This window comes from Propithecus coquereli, unplaced genomic scaffold (assembly GCF_000956105.1).
Source record: "Propithecus coquereli isolate 6110/MARCELLA unplaced genomic scaffold, Pcoq_1.0 Scaffold210, whole genome shotgun sequence".
NCBI lineage: Eukaryota > Metazoa > Chordata > Mammalia > Primates > Indriidae > Propithecus > Propithecus coquereli.
Window position 1 is genome coordinate 3457380 of NW_012146079.1, and position 22531 is coordinate 3479910.

The 22531-nt window shown below is 37.4% G+C and overlaps 1 protein-coding gene across 1 annotated transcript in view; it reads right to left on the reverse strand.

Moving 5' to 3' along the window:
• ADSS (adenylosuccinate synthase) overlaps positions 1-22531 on the reverse strand; it is a 44741-nt gene that overhangs the window by 2059 nt on the left and 20151 nt on the right. The window contains exons 5-12 of the mRNA XM_012644387.1: positions 16575-16641; positions 16203-16310; positions 15157-15238; positions 13355-13481; positions 10641-10795; positions 8449-8573; positions 7040-7137; positions 830-979 (exon numbers count right to left, since the gene is read on the reverse strand). Coding sequence (XP_012499841.1) covers positions 830-979; positions 7040-7137; positions 8449-8573; positions 10641-10795; positions 13355-13481; positions 15157-15238; positions 16203-16310; positions 16575-16641 — 912 coding nt within the window. The remainder of the gene's footprint in view (positions 1-829; positions 980-7039; positions 7138-8448; positions 8574-10640; positions 10796-13354; positions 13482-15156; positions 15239-16202; positions 16311-16574; positions 16642-22531) is intronic.

Consider the following 22531-nt stretch of genomic DNA (forward strand, 5'->3'; position numbering starts at 1 on the left):
CGGGAGGCTGAGGCAGGAGGATCGCTTGAGCCCAGGAGTTTGAGGTTGCTGTGAGCTAGGCTGACACCACGGCACTTTAGCCTGGGCAACAGAGTAAGACTCTGTCTCCAAAAAAAAAAAACATAAGTCATGTTTGAAATGAACCACAAATACAAAATCAAAACAAGTACATAATGGATTTTACACGGAAGATAGTTCCCACCCACTTCACTTTTTCTCATCTTTCGAATTTCCATCAATGCAAATAAAAGGATAAAAGGAAAAAGCAATATGTTAAAACAATGACTTCAAATAACTAGATATAGCTATAACTTTGCTATGTCTAACTCCTTGGCCATCTTATATTTGTTTTTTAACATACGAGTTTTATACGTTATTTATTCTTTCCTCACATTTTTTTCTAGTAAGATCTCCAATTTTATGTACCTATTATTTCCTAATGTCTATTCAAGAAACTCTCCCAACTCTCAAGGGTGATTTAACCCAAATAAAAAAATCCATAAAGCATTTTTGGTCGTGGTGAAGATATAGGCGGATTTGTTATTACGGAGAAAGGAACGAGAACAAATGTCACAGGGTAAAAAACAGGCTAACGGAATTAGAGACAAGGTCAGAAAGGGTGAGAGGTAATTTATTTTCTTCTATTAAAGATGAACACTGTATCTACTCTAAGGAATAAAATTATTATTTTATATTTTCCTGGGCACTTATGCAAATCATGAGCATTATTGCGAAATAATAATGATCTTTCCTTTATTCTATTTCAAAGGCAGATAGGTAAATTAAAAGTAGAAAAGTAAAGACAGCTGCTCATAAAATGTTTGTTTACCTGGAATTTGAAGCTCATCTTCGATAAATCGAACATAATTTTGTGCATTAACAGGTAGATCTTTAAACGTTCTCGCATTGGATATGTCTGTGTTCCATCCTGGCAGAGTCTTATATTGAACTTCAACTTTATTTAAGATTTCTTGTTTTGCTAAAAGTTAAAGAGTGTATTTGTTCATGGTATATACTGCCTATTATCAAAAAACTTTTTGATATACCACATGTTCACAATCTCTTATTGAAATCCTTATAGCCAGATATGTTTTGGAATTTAGAATTCTTCAGGTTTTAGAAAGGTAAAACAGTGCATATACCATCTGGGGTAGTATTCTATAATCAACCATATTTCTGTAGCAACACACGATCATTCACTATAAGTGGATACAGATTATGTAATTCTAACATTAGTTCAAGTCACGTTTTGCTGTCAAAGGAGTTTTGGTACCAAACTTAAAACTTTTCATTTTTAGAGCTTTTTGAATTTCTATACTACCCATTAGGGATTATGGATCTGCACAATAACAGCAACTGCACAGAAAGACGACTTACATGCCTGCTCTCTTATGAGAGATCTTCTATTGTTTCGACTGAAATTTTCTACATTATTCCACCTAACCATTTTCTCTGTATCCCCTAATGGAAACTGAAAATGTACTGTAGATAATTAAGAATAGTTTCTTTGACAGACAATACAGTGGCTGCTATGGGACACGGTACAGATTTCTCTTCAAGACTGAGAGCTAGGGGAATTTTTGTCTGCTGACCACTCACAGTTCAGAGCCTCCCTAGGACTCACCCTCCACTGAAGAGACTGCCACCCTGGAGCAGCTCATATCTAATAACTTGTTGATGTGGGAATACAAACAACCTGGCCACTTGCCTTAACTTGGGACCAATCTGAAGGGCTATTCTAGCTCCAGAGTTCCCCAGGGGATCAGCTGAAGGCTTTTTTATGCAACTATACCAGTCTTGCCTAGCTAGGGAACTCAGTGTAAGACAGCTGGCACCAGGAGTGTCTGAGGAAGATGGCTCTAACATGGGAACTAAGAGGCTCAATCACTGGCCAGCTGGCTGGCCATGAGGACTGCCGCTGGTGGTACGCAGAGCATGGACAGCCTCTGACATGTTGCAGAAATACAATTTCTAAAACTCTTCATGCCATACTGGTGGAAAGTAAGGCACTGGCAATATCTGAGGCATTGAGAAATGAGCACAATGGAATAATGAAATTGGATGGCTCTTGATGAATACCATTCACGAACTGGAGAAGACAATAAAAGACTAACAGTCTTTCATCAGTTTAAAGCAAAGCGTGAAAGTCACAGGGCCTTCCTGGCAGCATTTAGAGAGACTCTCATCTTCTGTAGCAGAGAGCAGAAAAAGATGATTAGAATGGGAACTCGATCATACATTTAGCAGAGTTCCAGAAAATGCTGAATTCTCAAATTCAACAAGTCTGCCATGACAAGGCCAGAGCCCTGGTTGGGAAAAAGTGGGACCCTGAGACTTTGGATGGAGCATCTGGGGTTGATGCACTCGAAAATCCTGAGTCACCAGATTCACTGAACTCTTTGGGTCTGCAGAATGTCCCACAATTTCTTATTAAAGGCTAAGGCTTTCCATTGCTTTAAGATGACGCAGAGGCCTCTGCCTTGCAAGTCAGCACGTGCCGGTCTCAGACCTACCTTTACCTTCCTGCCTTGCCAGCAAACAGTATCTAAGGTCAGACCCCAACGTAACCTGGCTAAGGAAGTGTGGGCCTGTTAAGGGAGGAAAGGGACTATGTTCTAAAAGATCTGCGGGAGCGAGCCAACATTTACCAGTAAGCATCAAGAGAGTAAGTAAGGAACTGGATCCTGAGGGGTCCTGATCAAGGCGAGCAGCAGGCGGTGGAACAAAGTTGAATCAGAGGCCATTGGTATGGGAGTATAGCATACCACGACGCATGACAGAGAGATGAAAACACACTGCTAGGGATGTTCTTGGCGGCTTAGAAAAAGTGATGAATCATACTAAGTGATATGCCAGAACTGCTGCGATACATGGTAGGAGGAATTTAGAGACTCAGTGGGGCTTCCATTTCTAGTCGTGATAAAATAGAACAGTTCCAGACTAGCTCTCAAAATATATAACAGCTTTTTTTAGGAAGTTGACTACAGGCAGCACGAAACCATGGTCCCTGAGGGAGAAAACTCACAAGCATGTCCTGAAGTCACTCAACCTTCTGCCTAGGGACAATTTCCTGACTACAGTTCAGGACACTGGAGTCAACAGAGAATGGCAGCTCCCCTGACCTGGGGATGTGGATGTCTGACTTCAGGGAAGCTGAAACAGCTATAATCAGCAGGGTTAGGTATCAGAGAGGATACCCCCACTGCCAGGAGCCTGCATGAGAGCCCCAAGGCTAAGGTAGGACTCTACATGCAAAGAGTGGGATTATTGGAGGCTTACTAGACATCAGCTGCTACACAGCTGAGGGAGGGATAAAGACTCTGAGTCAAGCAGTGTGGGTGGAAAGGAAGGGACAGGACATACTAGAGCTCCAGCACTGCTGACCTGGAGAGATTTCATTAACATACCTTGTTAACTCTCCTGGCATCCAGGTGATACAACAGAAAGGCTGCTCCCTAAGAATAAAAACCATACCCTTGAGTAGAACCTACTACAAACTTACCCCATAATGAGGTCTAAAACCAAGCTCTGCCAAAATCCACAGAAGAGAGAGAATCTGGAGACTGACATTCCAGGGTAGGAAGGTTTGGGAACATCTTGGGTTTTCCACATAACCACACTAACAAAGCACAAAACCCCAAGCTATACAAATTCAAGATAATCAGTCAATAATTCAATTGTCCCCCTAAAATTAACTATATTCAGAAGAAGATAACAGAATCTGAGTCTCTATAACATATCATCCACAATGTCCAATAATCAATCAAAAGTCATTAGCTATAGAAACAGCCATCTACACTCAAGAAAAAGAATAGTCAAAAGAAACCCAACTCAAGATGGCCCAGATGTCAGACTAATAGGGAAAAAAAAAAGTAGCTAAAATAAATCAAAAAGATTTCATTATTGGTGAGTGGACAGGTACATAATCTCTACCGTAGAGAAATAGCAAGTACAGAAAAGATCCAAATAGAAATTCTGGAAATAATAATTCACTAGATGGGTTTAAAAGCATATTTGGAGAAGGGTAGAAGAACGAGTAATCAATAAAAATTATCTAAAGAAAAGAGAAACAAAGTAAAATGAACCTCAAGGACTGATGGGATGATATCAAAAAGTCTAACATACATATAACAAAAGAGAAACTAAGGCCAGAAAATCCACCAGTGGACAAAATGACGTGGGAGTGTCTAGAAGGAACTCTTTAGCAAAGGGCTAACACTTGCACTGGTGAAAAGGGCAGCAATACTGTTGAAAAGCTCAGTGATGACTACCCTCTAAACCCAAAAGCTGATGGAAGGAGAGGCCACTATGAGACTGAGATACATGAAAAGCAATGGAGATGACAGGATCCCCAAAGAATAAAGGCCAGGCAGCAGCACTTAAACCTTGAGAAGCAAGGTGGGCTTAATTATTAATACCATCATGAGTGGCAGCAGAGTGACAGCAAAGAAGGCTTGACCATCAGAGAGAGAGAGAGATAAGGAGCCAGTTAGAAGCAAGATAGGTAATAAACAAGGACATTAATCTATAAATCAACTTTAGTAAGTTTCAAAATAAATTCAAGGATGAATTTTCAAGGGGCTAAGGGCAATGCTCCAGTGAAAAGTAATGACCACTTCATTAATTTCCAGACCCGAACCAGTTTTCCTAGCTGGGTATCAGTGTCTGAGAGACTAAATCCATAGGAAGTCAGATTCTGCAACCATACTGTATACAACAGCAAGTGTATATAGTAATGATACCCCACCGTATTATCAAGGAAAGGAGAATAACCAGTCATTTTTGAGGACCGTTAGACCCAAAGTTCAAGCTAACACTGACACCATGGGACCCCTGTTAATAATGGAGCCAAATAATAAATGAAACTTAGCCCAAGTCTAGCTCATCATGAGTTGACTGGATTCAGATTCACCCAATAGTCATTTCTCCAGTCACTGAATATAAAACTGGAATAAACATACTTGGTAGGTGCCAGAACCCCCATATTGGTTTCTTGGCCTATTATAGTAGAAAAATAAGCCTTTGAAAAACACATTTCACCAGGAAAGCCACCTGTACCAGTAGATGTGTTAGCTGAGTATGAAGGGAATCTAGAATCAGTAGCAGAAGAAGATAATCAGATAATCAGCATCAACTGGGGGTTGAGACCCACATCCTGAGGGGTCTGAGTCTGTTCCCCATGCCCTCCTCAGACCTTGGCTGATTCTGATTCATTAGTCCATTTGCTGTCAATGAAGGGCAGGGGAATACCACAGATGCCCAAGTATCATCCAGGTGCCAAACATATCCTTCCCCACTTACACTGTGGAATAATGGCCCTAACCTCCTCTCGATGATCAATTTACCTCTTCCATTGACTCCATTCCTTGTCATCTGGCTTTTGGTACCCGAAATCCAATATCACAGGGCACAACCTTAGCTTAAAGTTTAATGAGACTCTTGCTTCTATTGTGATAGCCACAGTAGGGGTTAATTTCTACCACTAACCTTCCTCTTCTAAGTTTCCCTAGGAAAGACAACAGCCAGAATCTCTCAGGAGCTAGTCTCAGATGGTAGTCAACTTATTTTACAATGTAAAAACATCCAGCCGGCACAAGAGTGGACAATATCGTGGTGTGGTACCCAGAATACCTCCTTTAAGACAGGGGCACTCCCCTGCAGCTGGGAGGGAGTAATGCATGTTGATGACTCCATAGTTCACTGCACCACTCCAACCTGCGCCCCTGGCCCCCAGGAACTGCCTTTGGCCAAAGGGGGCTACCTCGTCCAAGGGACAGTCCTCATTTTCTGACTAGTTGCTGAGGTATAAATTTTGACTACCTGACTCAATTTGGGACAGCTCTAAACGGCCATCCTAGCTCTATGGCACCCCATGGAATAGGCTGTATCACATTTCAACTAGTCCCTCTGCTTGTTTCACAAGTGATGTTGTTGAAAGCATTCAAGAATAAACTTCTTAGATGCAAATCTCCATCTCAGAGTGTTTCAGGGGAACCTGACAAAAAATAGCTAACTCAGCTTTAAAAACAAATTCTTAAAATTGACAAGTTTTATCTGTTTTGTCAGCTTTTAATATTTTAATTAAAAGAATTTGCTGTAATGGTTTCTGTGGTAGACCTTGTCACATGTCACTGTATTTGGTTATACTATTCTCTTTGGTGTTTGAGTTCATAACTCTTGAAATACTTTGTAAATAGAATTAAGAACCAGGACATAACATACACTGGAACAACCAGTTTTCTAAGTGAATATTATCCTATGATGTCAACAGATATCTTTTTTCTGTAAGTGAAAAGGAAAGAATACACGTTTAACTTCTAAGAACTTACAGCTATCCTCACTTCCTAAGAACTGTTGTCATTAGGAAGTCACAAAACCTACCAGCTCACCAAGTTACATTAAGCTAGTCAATATTCCTTCATTTAGCATATTCCTAGTCCTTATTCAATGATGAAACTAAAAAATGAACAGTCTCTAGTTCTGGAAGCTGGAAACATTTATGTAACTTCCTGAGTAACTGAAGAAATCATATAACTAAAGATATCCCTGAAAAAACACATTGCTTCAAGGAGGAAGTCTCTCTATAACCACCCACTTTAGGCACAGAATAGAGGTTAGAGAAAATCCTTCATGGGGCTTGAAGGCTAGGTGGGTTAATGTGCTGAGCACCAGCCAGCTTACCAAGGCAGGCAGGGCACTTGTCTCTTACCCCAGTTCCCTAGGGAGGAAGAAACACATCCATGGAAATTACCTTCACGACAGGGAAAATGAGACTCAGGCACAGCACAGCTGTGCTCATAGGTACCACGTTCATTCTCTCCTATGTTGAGTTTGAGCACATGCCTGTTGTGACCCAGCACCTACATGTATAGCAGCCATGAACCAAATGCTAAAAATAAGCAAACATACCTGCACTGTTCACAAAGGGCATCTCAAGCCTGTGGCTATCTATATATCAGAAATTATACCAAAGAGCTTTATGAAATTGCTCTAATACATTCACTTTATAATACCCTTTAGATAATGCCTAAATAAGTACCTGGGAAATGAGGTATGATTTCACCATCTAACTTGTAAGCAACTCCAACTTTGATTTCTGTAAACTTGTCCAAAATATCCAACTTGGTAAGTGCCAACCTAATTTTGGAAGAAAAGGTATTGTTAAAATAGCAAACTCTTAAAGGCCCTAACGTCTAATTTGATTGATGAGGGAAATAAAGAAAAATTCATGCAAAGCTGAAAGTTCCAAAGCAACTCTGAAAACTGGTTAGAATTAAATTATAAAGCGTGCCACACATATAACACTAGAGGACAATGTACTGCAATATATTCTTGATAATAAAAAAGGGACTCAACTGACCCACCAGAGTTACTCTTCTAGTAATTATAACAGATTTCACTGGTGGATCCACACACTCTTGCTTAGCTTTGCTGTGACTGATTAACAACACATATTTGCAGGAGGGCTGCCTGCAGTCAAGGATGCACTCTGTGGCTGTGGGACACAGCAGAACTCCCTGTTCCACATGGATGATCTCAAGATACATGTACATTTACACACATGCCATCATCCCTCAATTCTTCACTCTGGTTATCATCACCCCCACCCCTGTGGTCAGAAATAGTCAAAGCAGAGTGAGAAAACCACATCAAGGACCTCTTCATGATACATCAGAATTTTCCCAATTAACTGACTGAAAAACAGGTTTTTAAAGGAAAATCTGTGGAAATTAGATAAAACACTAGGTTTGGGATTCTCACCCATAAATTTTTATCCTTTTTTCTGCTATTTGCTAGATGCTCAGCCTAGTTAATACAGATATGAATACATTTATTTACATATTTATGTATATGTGTTAATAACAACTAACTTTTACTGAGCATTTTCAGTGAGCCAGGAAGTGTGCTATAGCTCTCACTACATTTCTCAGCTAATTTTCAAAACACCTCTATGAAGTAGGTAATACCACTATCTAGATTTTAAGATGATGAAACCGAGGCACAGAATGATTAACTTTCCCAGCCACACAAGCACAATGCACAGATCTGAGATTTGAATCCAGGAACTCAGACAGGAAGCCCATGCACTAAATCACTATGCCGTATTACTCCTCCCACCCCCCATGTGTGCACTGTGCTTGCTCTGTCTACCCATCTATCCATCCATCTACCCACCTATTTTGACTCCCTCTATAAACACGGAAGAGTATCATGATTGTTTCCTACCAGCCTGAGCTGTCTAGGAAGATAACTTGGGGTCTCTCGCCTTGCGTACCCTTTCCCTGTATCTTGGCCTACTTCTACCTGAATCAACAATTTCAATTTGGTGGCTAAAGAGTGACATTTTCCAATTAGGGTACTACCTCAAGTTTGCTCTCCACGAAATTAAACCTGTGGTCATGAATTGTCTATGATTTCCTGAAATGAATATTTCTGAAGAATACTCACGCAGTAAATCCATTGATCATATGAGCATATTTGAGCAAAACAAGGTCCAACCAGCCACATCTTCTTTTCCTTCCAGTAGTTACACCAAACTCTCCACCCCTTTTTTGTAATAATTCTCCAATTTCCTAGAGAACAGAAATAGAACTTTAGGATTAGAATACTAATGCTATAAATCTAATGGAATTACACTAGACATCATATCGAAGCCACTTTGAGATAAACATCTTTCAGAAAATAACTAAATTGAAGATAGATTTCCATAGAGATGATGGATTTTATCTGAGAGAGGCATTATTTGGAATAGATCTGTTAATGAATCCGCAAAGGGGGTTTTTCTAGGATTTGTTGTTTACCGTATAGAAAGTTAATTATAGAGACAATGAGGACTGTCAAGGAAGAAAGAAAATTTATTGTGGAGGATGTCAACCAGAAGGTGGGAGGACCAGATTGTCTTAAATCTGTCTCTCTGACTGATGGGCTCAGGGTTCTTTTTAGAAGTGAAATGAATAATATATGAACTGTGTGAGTATTATATATTTCGGGTGCAGTGTAGGGCATTTAAGTGCAGTGAGAAATTATATTGGCACCTATGCTGTATGACTAAAAATTGGCATATAAGCCTCTTTTAGGGTGGCGATTTTAGTATTAAGAGTATAATGAGCTTGGGGTTAAGAATGGGTTTTTTTTTTTTGGTCTTATGTGTAAGCAGGATGCAGGGAGTAGGTTCTTTAGTGTCTTTGGGCAAGATGTGTGGTAGGGTATTTTTACTTTGTCTTTTTTTAACAAACAGGTAGCGTTAGTCCTTGTAGTTATTTCGTGGCTATAAGGAGGTTTTATCATTTTTGAAAAATAATAATTTAAGTGGAAATAGATTAGTGAAATAGAAAGTTAAAAAAAAATCGATGTGCCTACTACAGGAAAAGGGTCATTAAAAAAAATTTTTCCTGAGTTAAAGCAAAAGAGCAATAAAAGAATCCCCTTCTCAGCTTTATTAACAGACCCTTTTTTTTTTTTTTTTTTTTTTTAGGAAGAATCTCACTCTTTTGCCTGGGCTAGAGTGAGTGCCGTGGAGTCAGCCTAGCTCACAGCAACCTCAAACTCCTGGGCTCAAGTGATCCTTCTGCCTCAGCCTCCCGAGTAGCTGGGACTACAGGCACATGCCACAGTGCCCGGCTAATTTTTTCTATATATATTTAGCTGTCCAATTATTTTTTTCTAATTTTTAGTAGAGGCGGGGTCTCGCTGTTGCTCAGGCTGGTCTCGAACTCCTGAGCTCAAATGATCCACCCGCCTCGGCCTCCCAGAGTGCTAGGATTACAGGCGTGAGCCACCGCTCCCGGCCGCATTTTATCATTTTTTACCAATATTTTTTACGACGTTATGTGAGTAACTTCCTAAAATTTAGATTGACAGATAAAAAAATCAATTAAATGCTGCCTATTAAGAATAAGTTATTAACAAGTATTTATTAAAATAGACGAATCTAGCCAATTCTTTCAAGAACAACTGTACTTTCATGTTTTTCCTGGAAAGAATAAGACAAACCCATCTAATAAGTAGTTGCTGATATCACAGTACCCCTTAGAAGAAAATTAAGATTGAAAACAATGCTCAAAGATCTAAGCTACAGCCAGTCTCTACAACCTATTTTTCCTATCTATATCTACCTATTCCCTAATTTGCACCTTTCTGATTAAAGCTACCATTTAATTACTTCTTAAATTCTGGCATCACTATAATTATATCTATTTTTAAAAATATTGTTGTGATCAATTTTGTAAATCAAGCGAAAGACACGGGAGGTAAGAATTCACTAAGGAAAAAAAATTGAAGCATGAATATTTGCCTATGTATATTTTTCAGAGACAGGGTCTTGTTGTCACCCAAGCTGAAGTGCAGTGGTACAATCATAGCTCACTACAGTCTCAAACTCCTGCGCTCAAGCAATCCTCCTGCCTCAGCCTCCTGAATAGCTAGGACTACAAGCCCGTACCACTACACCTGGCTATTTTTTTTTTTGTAATGTAGAGATGGGGTCTTGCCCAGGCTGGTGTTGAAGCCTGGCCCCAAGCGATCATCCCCCCCATCTCAGCCTCCCAAAGTCCTCGGATTGCAGGTGTGAGCCACTGTGCCCAGCCTCGAATAGTTATTTTAATACTTTTTGAATTAGATTTACTGAGAAATACACTTACATTGTTTTGCTCTGTAGGAAAGGCACCAATACCAACTCTAGTTGTGTAAACTTTCACAACTCCATACACTTCCCCAACATTTTGAGGGGGCATACCCAAACCGGTACAAACACCTCCAACAGTACAGTTTGAAGACGTTACAAAAGGATAAGTCCCTAAAAATAGAGACAAACATTACAATACAGTACACATATACATACACATCACATCTTAAAACAGAATTACCATTGAAATTCTGTATTTGAATATATTCTAAGTATCCGACACATTTGAACATAACTGTTAACCACCCTCTCAAAGCCTCCGTATTTTATTCTTCTTTTTTTCTGTAATGAGATAAATGCGTAGGTGGTTAGAGCTTTAACTGAAGTGCTTACACCGGAGAGGCTCCTGGACTGCACTCACAGTTACTAGCTCAGCGCTGTATGGAAGGTACTCGCTTAATGGACTATGAAAGAATTTAATGCCAAAACCCATCTGTGTATTTTAAGTCTCCTGTTGGTTTAAAACAAATGACTCACTGACATGAATATTTAAGGCGCAGTAGCAACCTGGAGTGACAGCAACACACTAAGAATTTTGTGTTAGCCAACATTTCCCCAGCTTTTAACTTCTGTTCAGGAAATAACCCCCACATTACAAGAGTAACTTAAGAGCAGCATAATTTTTTGCCCCCAAAAGTCCCCTTCATAATTAACTATTCACTCTGCTAATTAGACATTCTGCTTTTTTTCCAGATTGGCTAGGCATATTGTGGTCTCAAAAACACATACCTACTAAATAGAAATATATATGCTTACTTTAATTGGTTTACTTGGAGTCATAAGCCAATCGACTGTCAGTAAGAGCTGAGAAGAATCAGATCAATCATGAGAAATCATGTTTAGATGAAATGGTCAACAAACTAATGGGGCAGTAGTTTGAAGAAGTTAAGCATTAACCTTTTGAAGATGGAGGAAATGCTCCAAATCCATCCAGAAGGTCTCATGCCCAGGAAGTTATTAGGTTGGTGCAAAAGTAATTGCAGTTTCAGACTGTGAATTTTAAATCGTTATAACTAGGCTCAAACTCATCTTTATTAATCAAAATAGGAACCATTACAATCAACACATTTTTGCCAATGAGAAATAAGTTTGTTTATCCATGTAGCGTAAAAATCTGTGCTTTGGGATTCGACGAACTCTTGGAAAGCATTTTCTGTGTCCTGCTAGTTGTGGAAGCATTTTCCCTGCAAAAAGTTGTTGAAATGCTTGAAGAAGTGGTTTGAAGAAGTGATAGTTGGGTGGCGAGAGGTCAGGTGAATATGGCGGATAAGGCAAAACTTCGTCATAGCCCAATTTGTTCAACTTTTGAAGTGTTGGTTGTGCAACGTGTCAGGCGTTGTCATGGAGAAGAATTGGGTCCTTTCTATTGACCAATGCCAGCAGCGGGCGTTGCAGTTTTCAGTGCATCTATCTCATCAATTTGCTGAGCATACTTCTCAGATGTAATGGTTTTGCCAAGATTCAGAAAGCTGTAGTAGATCAGGCCAGCAGACCAACAAATAGTGACCGTAATCGTTTTTTGGTGCAAGTTTGGCTTTGGGAAGTGCTATGGAGCTTCTTCTCAGTCTAATCACTGAGCTGGTTGTCGTATAAAACCCACTATTCATTGCACTTCACAATCTGATCGAGAAAGGGTTCATCGTTGCACACGAGAAGACAATACTTCAAAACGACGATTTTTTAAATTTTTGGTCAGTTCATGAGGCACCCACTTATCGAGCTTTTTTACCTTTCCAATTTGCTTCAAATGCCAAACGACTGTAGAATGGTCAACGTTAAGTTCTTCGACAAGTTCTCGTGTAGTTGTAAGAGGATCAGCTTCGACAATTGTTCTCAATTGGTCGTTGTCAACTTCCAATGGCCAGCCACTACGATCCTCATCTTCAAGGCTCTCCTCTCCTTTGCGAAACTTCCTGAACCGCCATTGCACTGTACGTTTAGTAGCAGTTCCTGGGCCAAATGCATCATTGATTTTGGGAGTTGTCTGAGCTGCTTTATGACCCATTTTGCACTCCAATAAGAAAATCACTTGAATTTGCTTTTTGTCTAACATCATTTTCATAGTCTAAAATAAATATAAAATAAACAGCAAGTAATAAGTCATTACCAAAAAACCATAAAGAGAGAAATGCACATTAAAATGATGTATAACATAACCACATTTATTTAAGAATGTATTCCAACATCAAACGGCAAATTTGAACAATGCTAAAACTGCAATTACTTTTGTACCAACATAATAATTAATATAACTAGACTTTTATAAATCTTAGAATATGCATGTTCAATAATAATGTATATTTTTAAAAAATGTTTAATTAAAGATGAAGATTCTTTCATAGAATTCATCTTACCATCTTATAGTTCCAGGAAAATGAGGTCTGGAATTGAACCATGAACCAAACAATGAAAACCACAATGTATAGATCCCCAAACCTATTGAACCCAAATGATTTCATTCTTCATATGGACTAGAAAACTTAACACATGTATTGTGTTTTCCATAATATTCCTTTAAAAAATGATTGGCATAAGATGACAAACTTCCAGCATTCCTGAATAAAGCTTGTGTATTGTTTTAAAACTCCTTAATGCTAACATCATTAACTATTTATATGTTAAGTAGTTAGGCTCACTTAAGCTCCCTTAACTAAATCATATCTCACTTACCAAAATCAATATCTAAAAGTGCTGCATTTGCCCCTTCTACCAAGATTTTCTTTGGTGGTCCATGTAGGGCCTCATATAGGAAATGAACTCCATCTCTTACCATTGGTTTAATCCTTTCCATATAACCCTATACATAAAGACAAAAAACAATTTACAACATAACCAGTATAAGTATAAATGACCCAACTTAATGACTGAAAATTGACAAAAGCAAAAGTACTCATACTTCATAAGCCAGCTTTCAGGAAAATAAAAAGAAATGACTATGTATACTATACATTGTGCTTTTAAACTTTGTGAGGTATCTGAAAAGCTGTATTTATAATCCACGTAACCATTAATTTTGATACTTGCATCAGTGATTCTCAAAATGTGGCGAGGGCCACAAGTTGCACTGCCAAGCATGTAAATAGCAGTGATTGACTGTATTATTCTTTTTCACTGTATTTCATTACTGCAATTATCTCTGCAGTATTACTAGTATATAACATCGAGTACTATTTTATACAAGAGCATCATAAAAATTTCTCAAAACATATTTAAAGTGTTAGTAATACTACTTACTTTTAGAATTCAACTTAAAATATAATATAAACAAGAGCTTCCCTTAAGGCCTATGGTGTATAACTGTAATAAAACCTAGTTTCAACTATGCTTAAATATTTAGACTAGTATGGAAATTCCGGAATCCATTCATGAACCCACCTCAGTATGTAATACCCATTTATGAATGTATGGCTCTAGTCTCCAATCACTTGTTTATTGCTGTTTTAGTCCTTTTTTTTTTTTTTGCCTGAATTGACCACACAATTTATCATGTCCTTTGTTCCTTAAGGTCCTGGTTAATATATATCACCTATAAGAATCTTATTACCCAATTCTGTTTATTATTCTTCATCTACTTTATATTTACATGGAACATTTATAAAATGGAATTGAAAAGCCATACTCACACTTTAGCACATAGATATTTCCAAGTGGTTAGTAAGAAATTTAAAATATTTGTTGCATAAGACAAAGAAAAGAAAATGGCAGTCTATTTTAAGCAGCAATCAGTGCACTGCAATACAAATACCTAACAATTTAGAATGTTCCTTGGAGATCACTACCTTTTAGAACTCAGTAAGTGGGCAGAACTAAGGTCTGCAAACATTCTAAAATGGCATATGATATTTGTAGATTCCTAGTCAGGTCTGGAAATGATAGATGGAGTAATAATCAGATTTGAGATTCACCAAAAATAGTGGGGAACAGAAGGGTGGAGAAGACAGGAATCTCAACTGCTGACTAGCTTAGGCACAACTGACAACTAAGAGTTGCCAAATGGGGCCTAATCTTTGGCCAATTACCTTATTTGTCTCTTAAGAGTACAGTGTTAAAGAAATTGACCCTATGGGGTATCATTTCTAAGTGGGCTGGTTAGCTTGAAAAGTTATCATCTCTTTGTTAACCTATACTCCAATTGCTATCAGTGATTTTTATGTAATACAAATCTAGTCTTCCTTCTGCTCAAAATTACCCATAGCTTTTCATTATCTCCAGGATAAAAGCTAAGTTTCCTATCATTGCACATAAGACATTCCTTCTTGTCTACTTTTATCTTCAGGTACTACTCCTGCTCCCTGCTCCCCACCCAAAATTCTGTCTAAGCCACATTGTGTGAAGTCACTCAAACATACCATATCCAGGACAAATAATGTCCTTTACCAGTTCTTACACACAGTCTGAATAAATGAAAGATCTAGATGTCACTTTGGCAAAAAAGTGTTAAAAAGAACATTAAAGAGGTCAGAAAGCATTACCTTGAGTTTTTGTAATTCACCTTCAATGTCTATTTCCAAAGTGGGGTATATAGATTTGTAATGGTTAGCTAGAACTTTGAACCTGAGAAATACAGATAAATCGAGATATTACCTCTCTTTAAAAAAGTATCTCAAATAATGTTGTACAATTCAAATGATTTCTGTACCTGATAAATGGAACTAAATTTACCTTCTAAGAAATAAAATCTAATAAAGGAGATCAGCCATATGAATAAATGATAGATTCAAAATATTTTTTACTCAAGTTTGGGAATATCAACAATATAATTAGGGTGATGTATGTGTAGGAAGAAAGAAGGATGGAATGACTGCAATCTGTAAACACAAAGACTTAAATCTGAATTAACTGTATTACACTGTATAAAAAACAAAAAGGGATGGTCTACATGATGCTCATAAAAGAGTTTGTCCCTAATATTCTTCAGTGGAGGTATCCTGCCAGTGCAGGCAAATATAAACAGTTGATTGAAAAAGGATACAGTATGTTACTATACATTTGATGCCAACTAACTACCTATGACTAAATCACTGTTTAGCTTTTTGATGATTATTAGGTTTCCCACAGAGATTTGTATACAGAAAGTATGTGTCAATGTGGCATTTCTATTTTTCAAGGTAGGCCTGGTATGTAACAACTCACCATTACCTGAGAGGCTAATGGGAAGACAGAATGGAGTATTTGGACCTGATAATCCAAGGATTAAACTCCGAATGTAGTGATCATCCCAAAATACTGCCATACCCCCTAGAATCATTCTATTTCTCAGCAAACCATTCTATATTTGATCCTTAAATATAACTCTGGTTTTGTCTTCCTAGGATACTACTATTAAATCATCATCATGTTATTTTTCATGAAGTTAATCTGAAATTAAGGACCAATAAATGTAACAAAAATAACCAGTATTTCAAATTTTAAAAAAGCCAACCACCACTATTTAACTAGAATACTGACTTTACACCCTGGATTTTAAACATCCTAAAAACCCATTCGTTCTTTCAACTTTGAAACACAACTTAGTTACCTCTCAGAGAAGCCATCAAAGTCAGAAACAAGATCGCACATCCTAAGTCCACTTCGAGCAGCTTTGGAAGAATAAACTGGGCCAATGCCCTTTTTTGTGGTACCCAAACTTAAAAACAAATCAAAACAAGCTTTGAGTCAGATGAGAAAGAAGTAATAGGTCTTGTGGTCAGATCATCACAAAGAATAGTTACGCATGACTATTTTCTGTTTATGCTATTTTCTATAAGCATATTTTCACAATCCTATTGATTTTCTTTAAAAGCTAAACAGGATATTCCAATACTTATTTTTCTTAAACTTAGGACCTGGAATTTAAATGTAAGATCTGGATATGCTTAAACTGTACCCCACCCCCCCGCCAAAATCATACTTTTTTCCTGCTTGTTCTTGTCTCTGTTGTTCCTGGATGCCATCAGCAGCTTGATGAAAATCAAATACTGAGGGGAATAAAACAAAATCACAGTTGTTGAAACAAAGATAATATAGGAAAGCAAATCATATTGTATTTATAAATCCCCTCAGCCTCATTGCATTATGAAAAATTAAATAAATGGCAGAAGATTATATTGCAAATAAATATGAAAATATGCCTGATCTTTCACTCTGATTTAATATAGTCTGTTATTTTAAAAGTGAGTCAATAAGAGGGTAGGTAATTTTGGAACACCCTACCCTAAAATTCTGTAAGTCTCAGTTTACAAAGACATCCTCTTTTCTTGTAGTTCTGGCCTCTATAAATCTAGGGATCATTTTGACAGCTCCTTCTTCCTCATTAGTCTCAAGTTTCCATCATCTCTCACCTCATGTAATCTCTAATCCAAATTCTCTAATAATGCACCCGAAAGCACCTTTCCAAGACAGAAATATGATGTTACCACTCCCCTACCCTTAAAACTCAATGGTTTTCCATTGCTCTAAAAAAAGAGACAAAACTCTTTTATATGGCCTCCATGCATAACCTGCACTTTCATCTTGCACTACGCTCTGCTATGCTCTCTCCCTCCACTCTGGTCACACAGGCATTCTTCACAGTCTTCAGCTACCAGGCATATGCTACTGCATGAACTATGTCTCCTCCTAAACCTACATGCACGCTCATACTCTCTCTCTCCTAGCAATACTCTATTAGGACCATGCCAGTTTAGCTTGCTAGTTGATTTCCTGTATCAACAAGTTCTCAAATATTTTACTGGCTGAATAAATAGCTAGTTTATAGATGAGGTGGGCCTACAACTTTGGTCTCTGAACTTTTTTTTTTTTGAGACAGAGTCTCACTCTGTTGCCAGGGCTACAGTGCCGTGGCATCAGCCTAGCTCCCAGCAACCTCAAACTCCTGGGCTCAAGCAATCCTCCTGCCTCAGCCTCCGGAGTAGCTGGGACTATAGGCATGCGCCACCATGCCCAGCTAATTTTTTCCTTTTCTATTTATTTTTAGTTGTCTGGCTACTTTCTTTGTATTTTTAGTAGAGACGGGGTCTCGCTCTTGCTCAGGCTGGTCTTGAACTCCTGCCCTTGAGCGATCTTCCCGCCTCGGCCTCCCAGAGGGCTAGGATTACAGACATGAGCCACCATGCCCAGCCTGGTCTCTGAACTTTTTTTTTCTTTCTTCTTTTTATTGTGCTCTCACATGGCTGGACAGCATGGTCTCTGAACTTTTAACCACAGTTTCTTGTTTTGTTTTCTTTTGTTTTTTAAAAGCTTCATGAGAATATAATTTACACACCATAAAATTCACCCATTTAAAATGTACAATTCAATAATTTTTAGTATATTTAATTATGGCTTCTTTTCATTAATAACGTCATCGTTTCCAAATAATTAAGTTGAAATGTGTAGATGTTAAACAGAAAGACTGATACAAGGTTCTTAGAATTAGTGGTAGCATTTGCAAAAGAACTATTAGAACACTAATGTTGTCTAGATGGTGAAGCTATAATAGAAAAGTATGATAAAACTACCCTGTAATTTACCCTAGCCCCTAAACCCATAGAAGTGCTCTTCCCCAATTCCCTCCTTTTGACACACTACTGTAACTATCAAAGTAGTCCTCCCCCATTTGGCAAGGTTAATAACCACGGCTTTGGGGGAGGGTTTTGTGGTTTTGTTTTTGAGACAGAGTCTTGCTCAGTCACCCTGGGTAGAGTGCTGTGGCGTCAGCACAGCTCACTGCAACCTCAAATTCCTGGGCTCAAGCGATCCTCCTGCCTCAGCCTCCCAAGTAGCTGGGACTACAGGTGCTCACCATCATGCCTGGCTAAGTTTGTGTTTCTATTTTTAGTTGCCCGGCTAATTTTTTTTATTCTTAGTAGAGACAGGGTCACTTGCTCAGGCTGGTCTCAAACTCCTTAGTTTAAGCCATCCTCCCGACTCAGCATCCCACAGTGCTAGGATTACAGGCGTGAGCCACGGCGGCCATCCAATAACCAATAAGCTTTGTCTGACCAACAAGTTTCCCTGGTGCTCTTACCAGGGGAGTGTTGACACTTTGTACACTAATTAGTTACATTACAGAAGCTAAATTAGTATTATGTGATTTAAAATTATCCAGTAAATTAGTATTTGTCTCAGTGCCACAGAACTAAATAACAGTAACATCTTTAAAATTATATTGGCATACTATACACCCAAAGACATCTACAAGAATGTTCAGAGCAACATTATTTGTAATAACCCAATATTGGAAACAACTCGAATTTTCATCAATGGTAGAATGGATAAATAAATTATAGAATATTCATATAATGGAATACTATATAGGAATGAAAAAGAATAAAATATTGTTCTACGTAACAATAATGAATCTCATGGAATTTCTGGTGGAAGTTGGACACAAAAGATTACATAATGTATAATTTTACATAAAGTTTAAAAACAACCAAAACTAATCTATGGTGAGAGAAGTAAGAATAGTGATTACCTTTGGTGAAAGGGAATAAGTACATAATGACTAGGTCATCAGAGTAGCTTTTTAGGGTACAAGGAAAGCACTGTATTTTAAGGTAGACAGTGATTACATGGGCAAAAATTGTGCACTTTGTTGTATTATGTAATACTTTAAAGCATTTGTTTACTTCTAACACATATATTCTAGACCTTGGCCAATAAACAGCTATAATATGCTAGAGGGATTAGTTTATTATCATGTTCCCATCCTGTTGCCCAGACAATAGCTTTACTTATTTACTTGAAGGGCCAGAATAGTTCTTAACAGCTGTTTCATTAAACTCTGACTTTGCACATCAGTTAGGACAAGATTGAGACCTTGGAGTATGTCATTTCATTTCTCGTGAATAAAAAGGCATTTGCATTTAAATATTCATTTTATATTCTCTGTTTAAAGAAGTTAAACAAGCGACTGACAAACCAAAAATAAATGTTGATGGAAAACAAGTGAATCATATTTCTTTAGAAATTAATTTAGTACCCTGTCATAGAGCTAATGCTTTCCTACATTTTTCTAGGCCAGAAGCTATTAGTGTAATCAGAATAATTACTTTTGCAAGGCTTCATCATGGCACAGAGCCTTAATGCTTCCATTAGTACGGTTTTGAAAGAAAAGTCTTTCTCTGAAGTTGCTTTGAATATTTCTTCCATTTTCTACAGCCTAGATATTGAAAACAAAAAATGCTGCCTTGGGAGTTCAGTCTAATTGTAAAATTAAAGATAACTGTGATTAGTTGAGTGTGGTGGTGTGTGCCTGTAATCCCAGCTGCTTGGGAGGCTGAGGCAGGAGAATCACTTGGGCCCAGGAGTTTGAGGTTGCTGTAAGCTAGGCTGATGCCACGACACTCTAGCCTAGGTGACAGAGGGAGACTCTGTCTCAAAAAAAAAAAAGACAATTCTGCACCTTTAGTAGTTAAATTTTATTGCCACCATTTTATTTATTTTTATTATTATAATAGTTAAGTTTTCACATGATTAATGTTATATTATATTCAGTGTGAGCCTCAGAACATTTAAAATCCACTTTGCTTGCTATCCTCCACCTCCCTGAGGTGTTTACTCAACTGTCACATCTCAGTGAAGCCACCCCAACCACTTTATCTAAAAGTTGTAGGTCCCCACCCACTTCTTCCAAACTGCCTGACACTGCCTAGGTCCTTCTCTGATTTACTATATCTTCTCAGAACTTGTCACTATATGCCATGCTACATTTTACATATTTGTCTTGTTTATTGTTTCTTTTCACTATTACACTACAAGCTCCATTAAGGGATTTTTCTTTTTTTTTTTTGGTCTTTTCTACTGCTGAATTCTTAATGCCCAGCACCATATCTGGCAGAGAAGGCATTTAATAGTTATTGAATGAAAGGATAGACACCAAACAAATCTGGATTTCATATTTTTTAAATTTTTACAACAGTCTCAACCATTTCTCAGGCTATATTCCCTCAATAAGCATCTTTTATATTACAAATTTAGTTATGAGATTCATCAAAAGATTAATGTAATAGGTCCTTGCATAGTTCCTTAAGTATGTTAATGTAAAGAACTGGCCAACAACTTTTAAATTTCTCTACAAAAATTGACTGTTTTAAGCAAAATGTTAACAATGTTATCATGGAGTTTTAATATAGAGGTAAAATGTATGACAATAGCACAAAGGACTGGACAGGAGAAATGGAAGCATTCTATTTTAAGAACCTTATATCACAATGAAATATTATTAATTGAAGGTAAATTATGTTAAGTTAAAGATACACATTATAAACCCAAGAGCGACTACCAAATTTCATAAAACAAAACGTACACCTAATAAGCTAATAGTGGACATAGTATTAAAAATACTCAATCTAAAAGAAAGCAGGAAAAGTAAAAACGATAAGGACAGATGAAACATATAGAAAACAAAGCAGATATGAATCCAACCATACTGACAATTAACTACACTAAAAGTAAATGGTCTAAATATTTCAATTAAAAGGCAGATTGTCACAATGAATAAAATGCAAGACCCTACTATATTCTGTCTACAAGAAAGTCACCGTAAGTCTAAAGACACAAACAGGTTAAAGATTATTAGAGGATAGAAAAAGATGTATCATGCAAATATTAATCTAACAAAACTCTAGTGGCTATATTAATATCAAAGTAGATTTCACAATATGAAATATTACCTTAAAGAGGACATTTCATAATGATAAAGGGGTTAATTCAACAAAATCAGAATTTTAAATATGCATGTACCTAACAGATCTTCAAAGTACCTGAAGCAAAAACTAATAGACTTGAAAAGAGAAATAGAAGAATCCATAATTATCGCTGGAGGTTTCAATACTCCTCTCTCAGTAATCAACAGAGCACGTAGATTGAAAATCAGTTGGAATGTAGAAAATTTGAACACTATTAAACTATTTGATTTAATTCACATTTAAGGAACACTCTACTCAATAAGAACAGAACATATACTCTTAGTGCATGAAGAATATTAACCAAAACAGACCATATACTGGGCCATAAAATAGGTCTCGACAAATGTAAAGAGATTGAGATCACATGGGGTATATTCCCTCTTCACAACAAAATTAAACTAGAGATAAATAATAGAGAGAAATCATGAAAATCTTCTAATAATTGGAAACATAAAATCATACTGAATAACTTATGGATCAAAATAGAAATCACAAAGAAATTACAAATTATATTGAACTGAATGGAAACGAACATACAAAATGTCAATATTTGTGGAATGTAGCAGAAGTAGTGTTAGAGGAACATGTATAGCTTTAAATGCTTACATTAAAAAACAAAAGTCTAAAGTTAATAATCGAAGCTTCTAAAGAAGCTAGAAAAAGAGCAAATTAAAACTAAGTAGAAAGTGGAAAGAGCTGACAGCAATGAAGTAGAAAATAGAGAAAAATCAACAACAAAATCAAATACTTATTTTTTGGGGGGAAAAAAAAAGAATCAATAACATGGATACCAGGAATGAAAAGAGACATCATATACAAAAGTTAAAAGGATAATATACCAATATTATTGAAAACCTTATACCAATAATTTGACAGGTTAGATGAAATTCCTTAAAAGAACACAAATTACTAAAACTTAACATGAAAAATAGGAAAATCTAAATATCTCTATATTTTCTCTCAGGATAAAAAACAGTACATTTTGACCAAGTGGGATGGGGTACCTGCATTGGGTGTAGGGCATATACATATATTAAGAAAACAGATGGGCCGGGCGCGGTGGCTCACGCCTGTAATCCTAGCACTCTGGGAGGCAGAGGCGGGAGGATTGTTTGAGCTCAGGAGTTCGAAACCAGCCTGAGCAAGAGCGAGACCCCGTCTCTACCAAAAATAGAAAGAAATTAATTGGACAGCT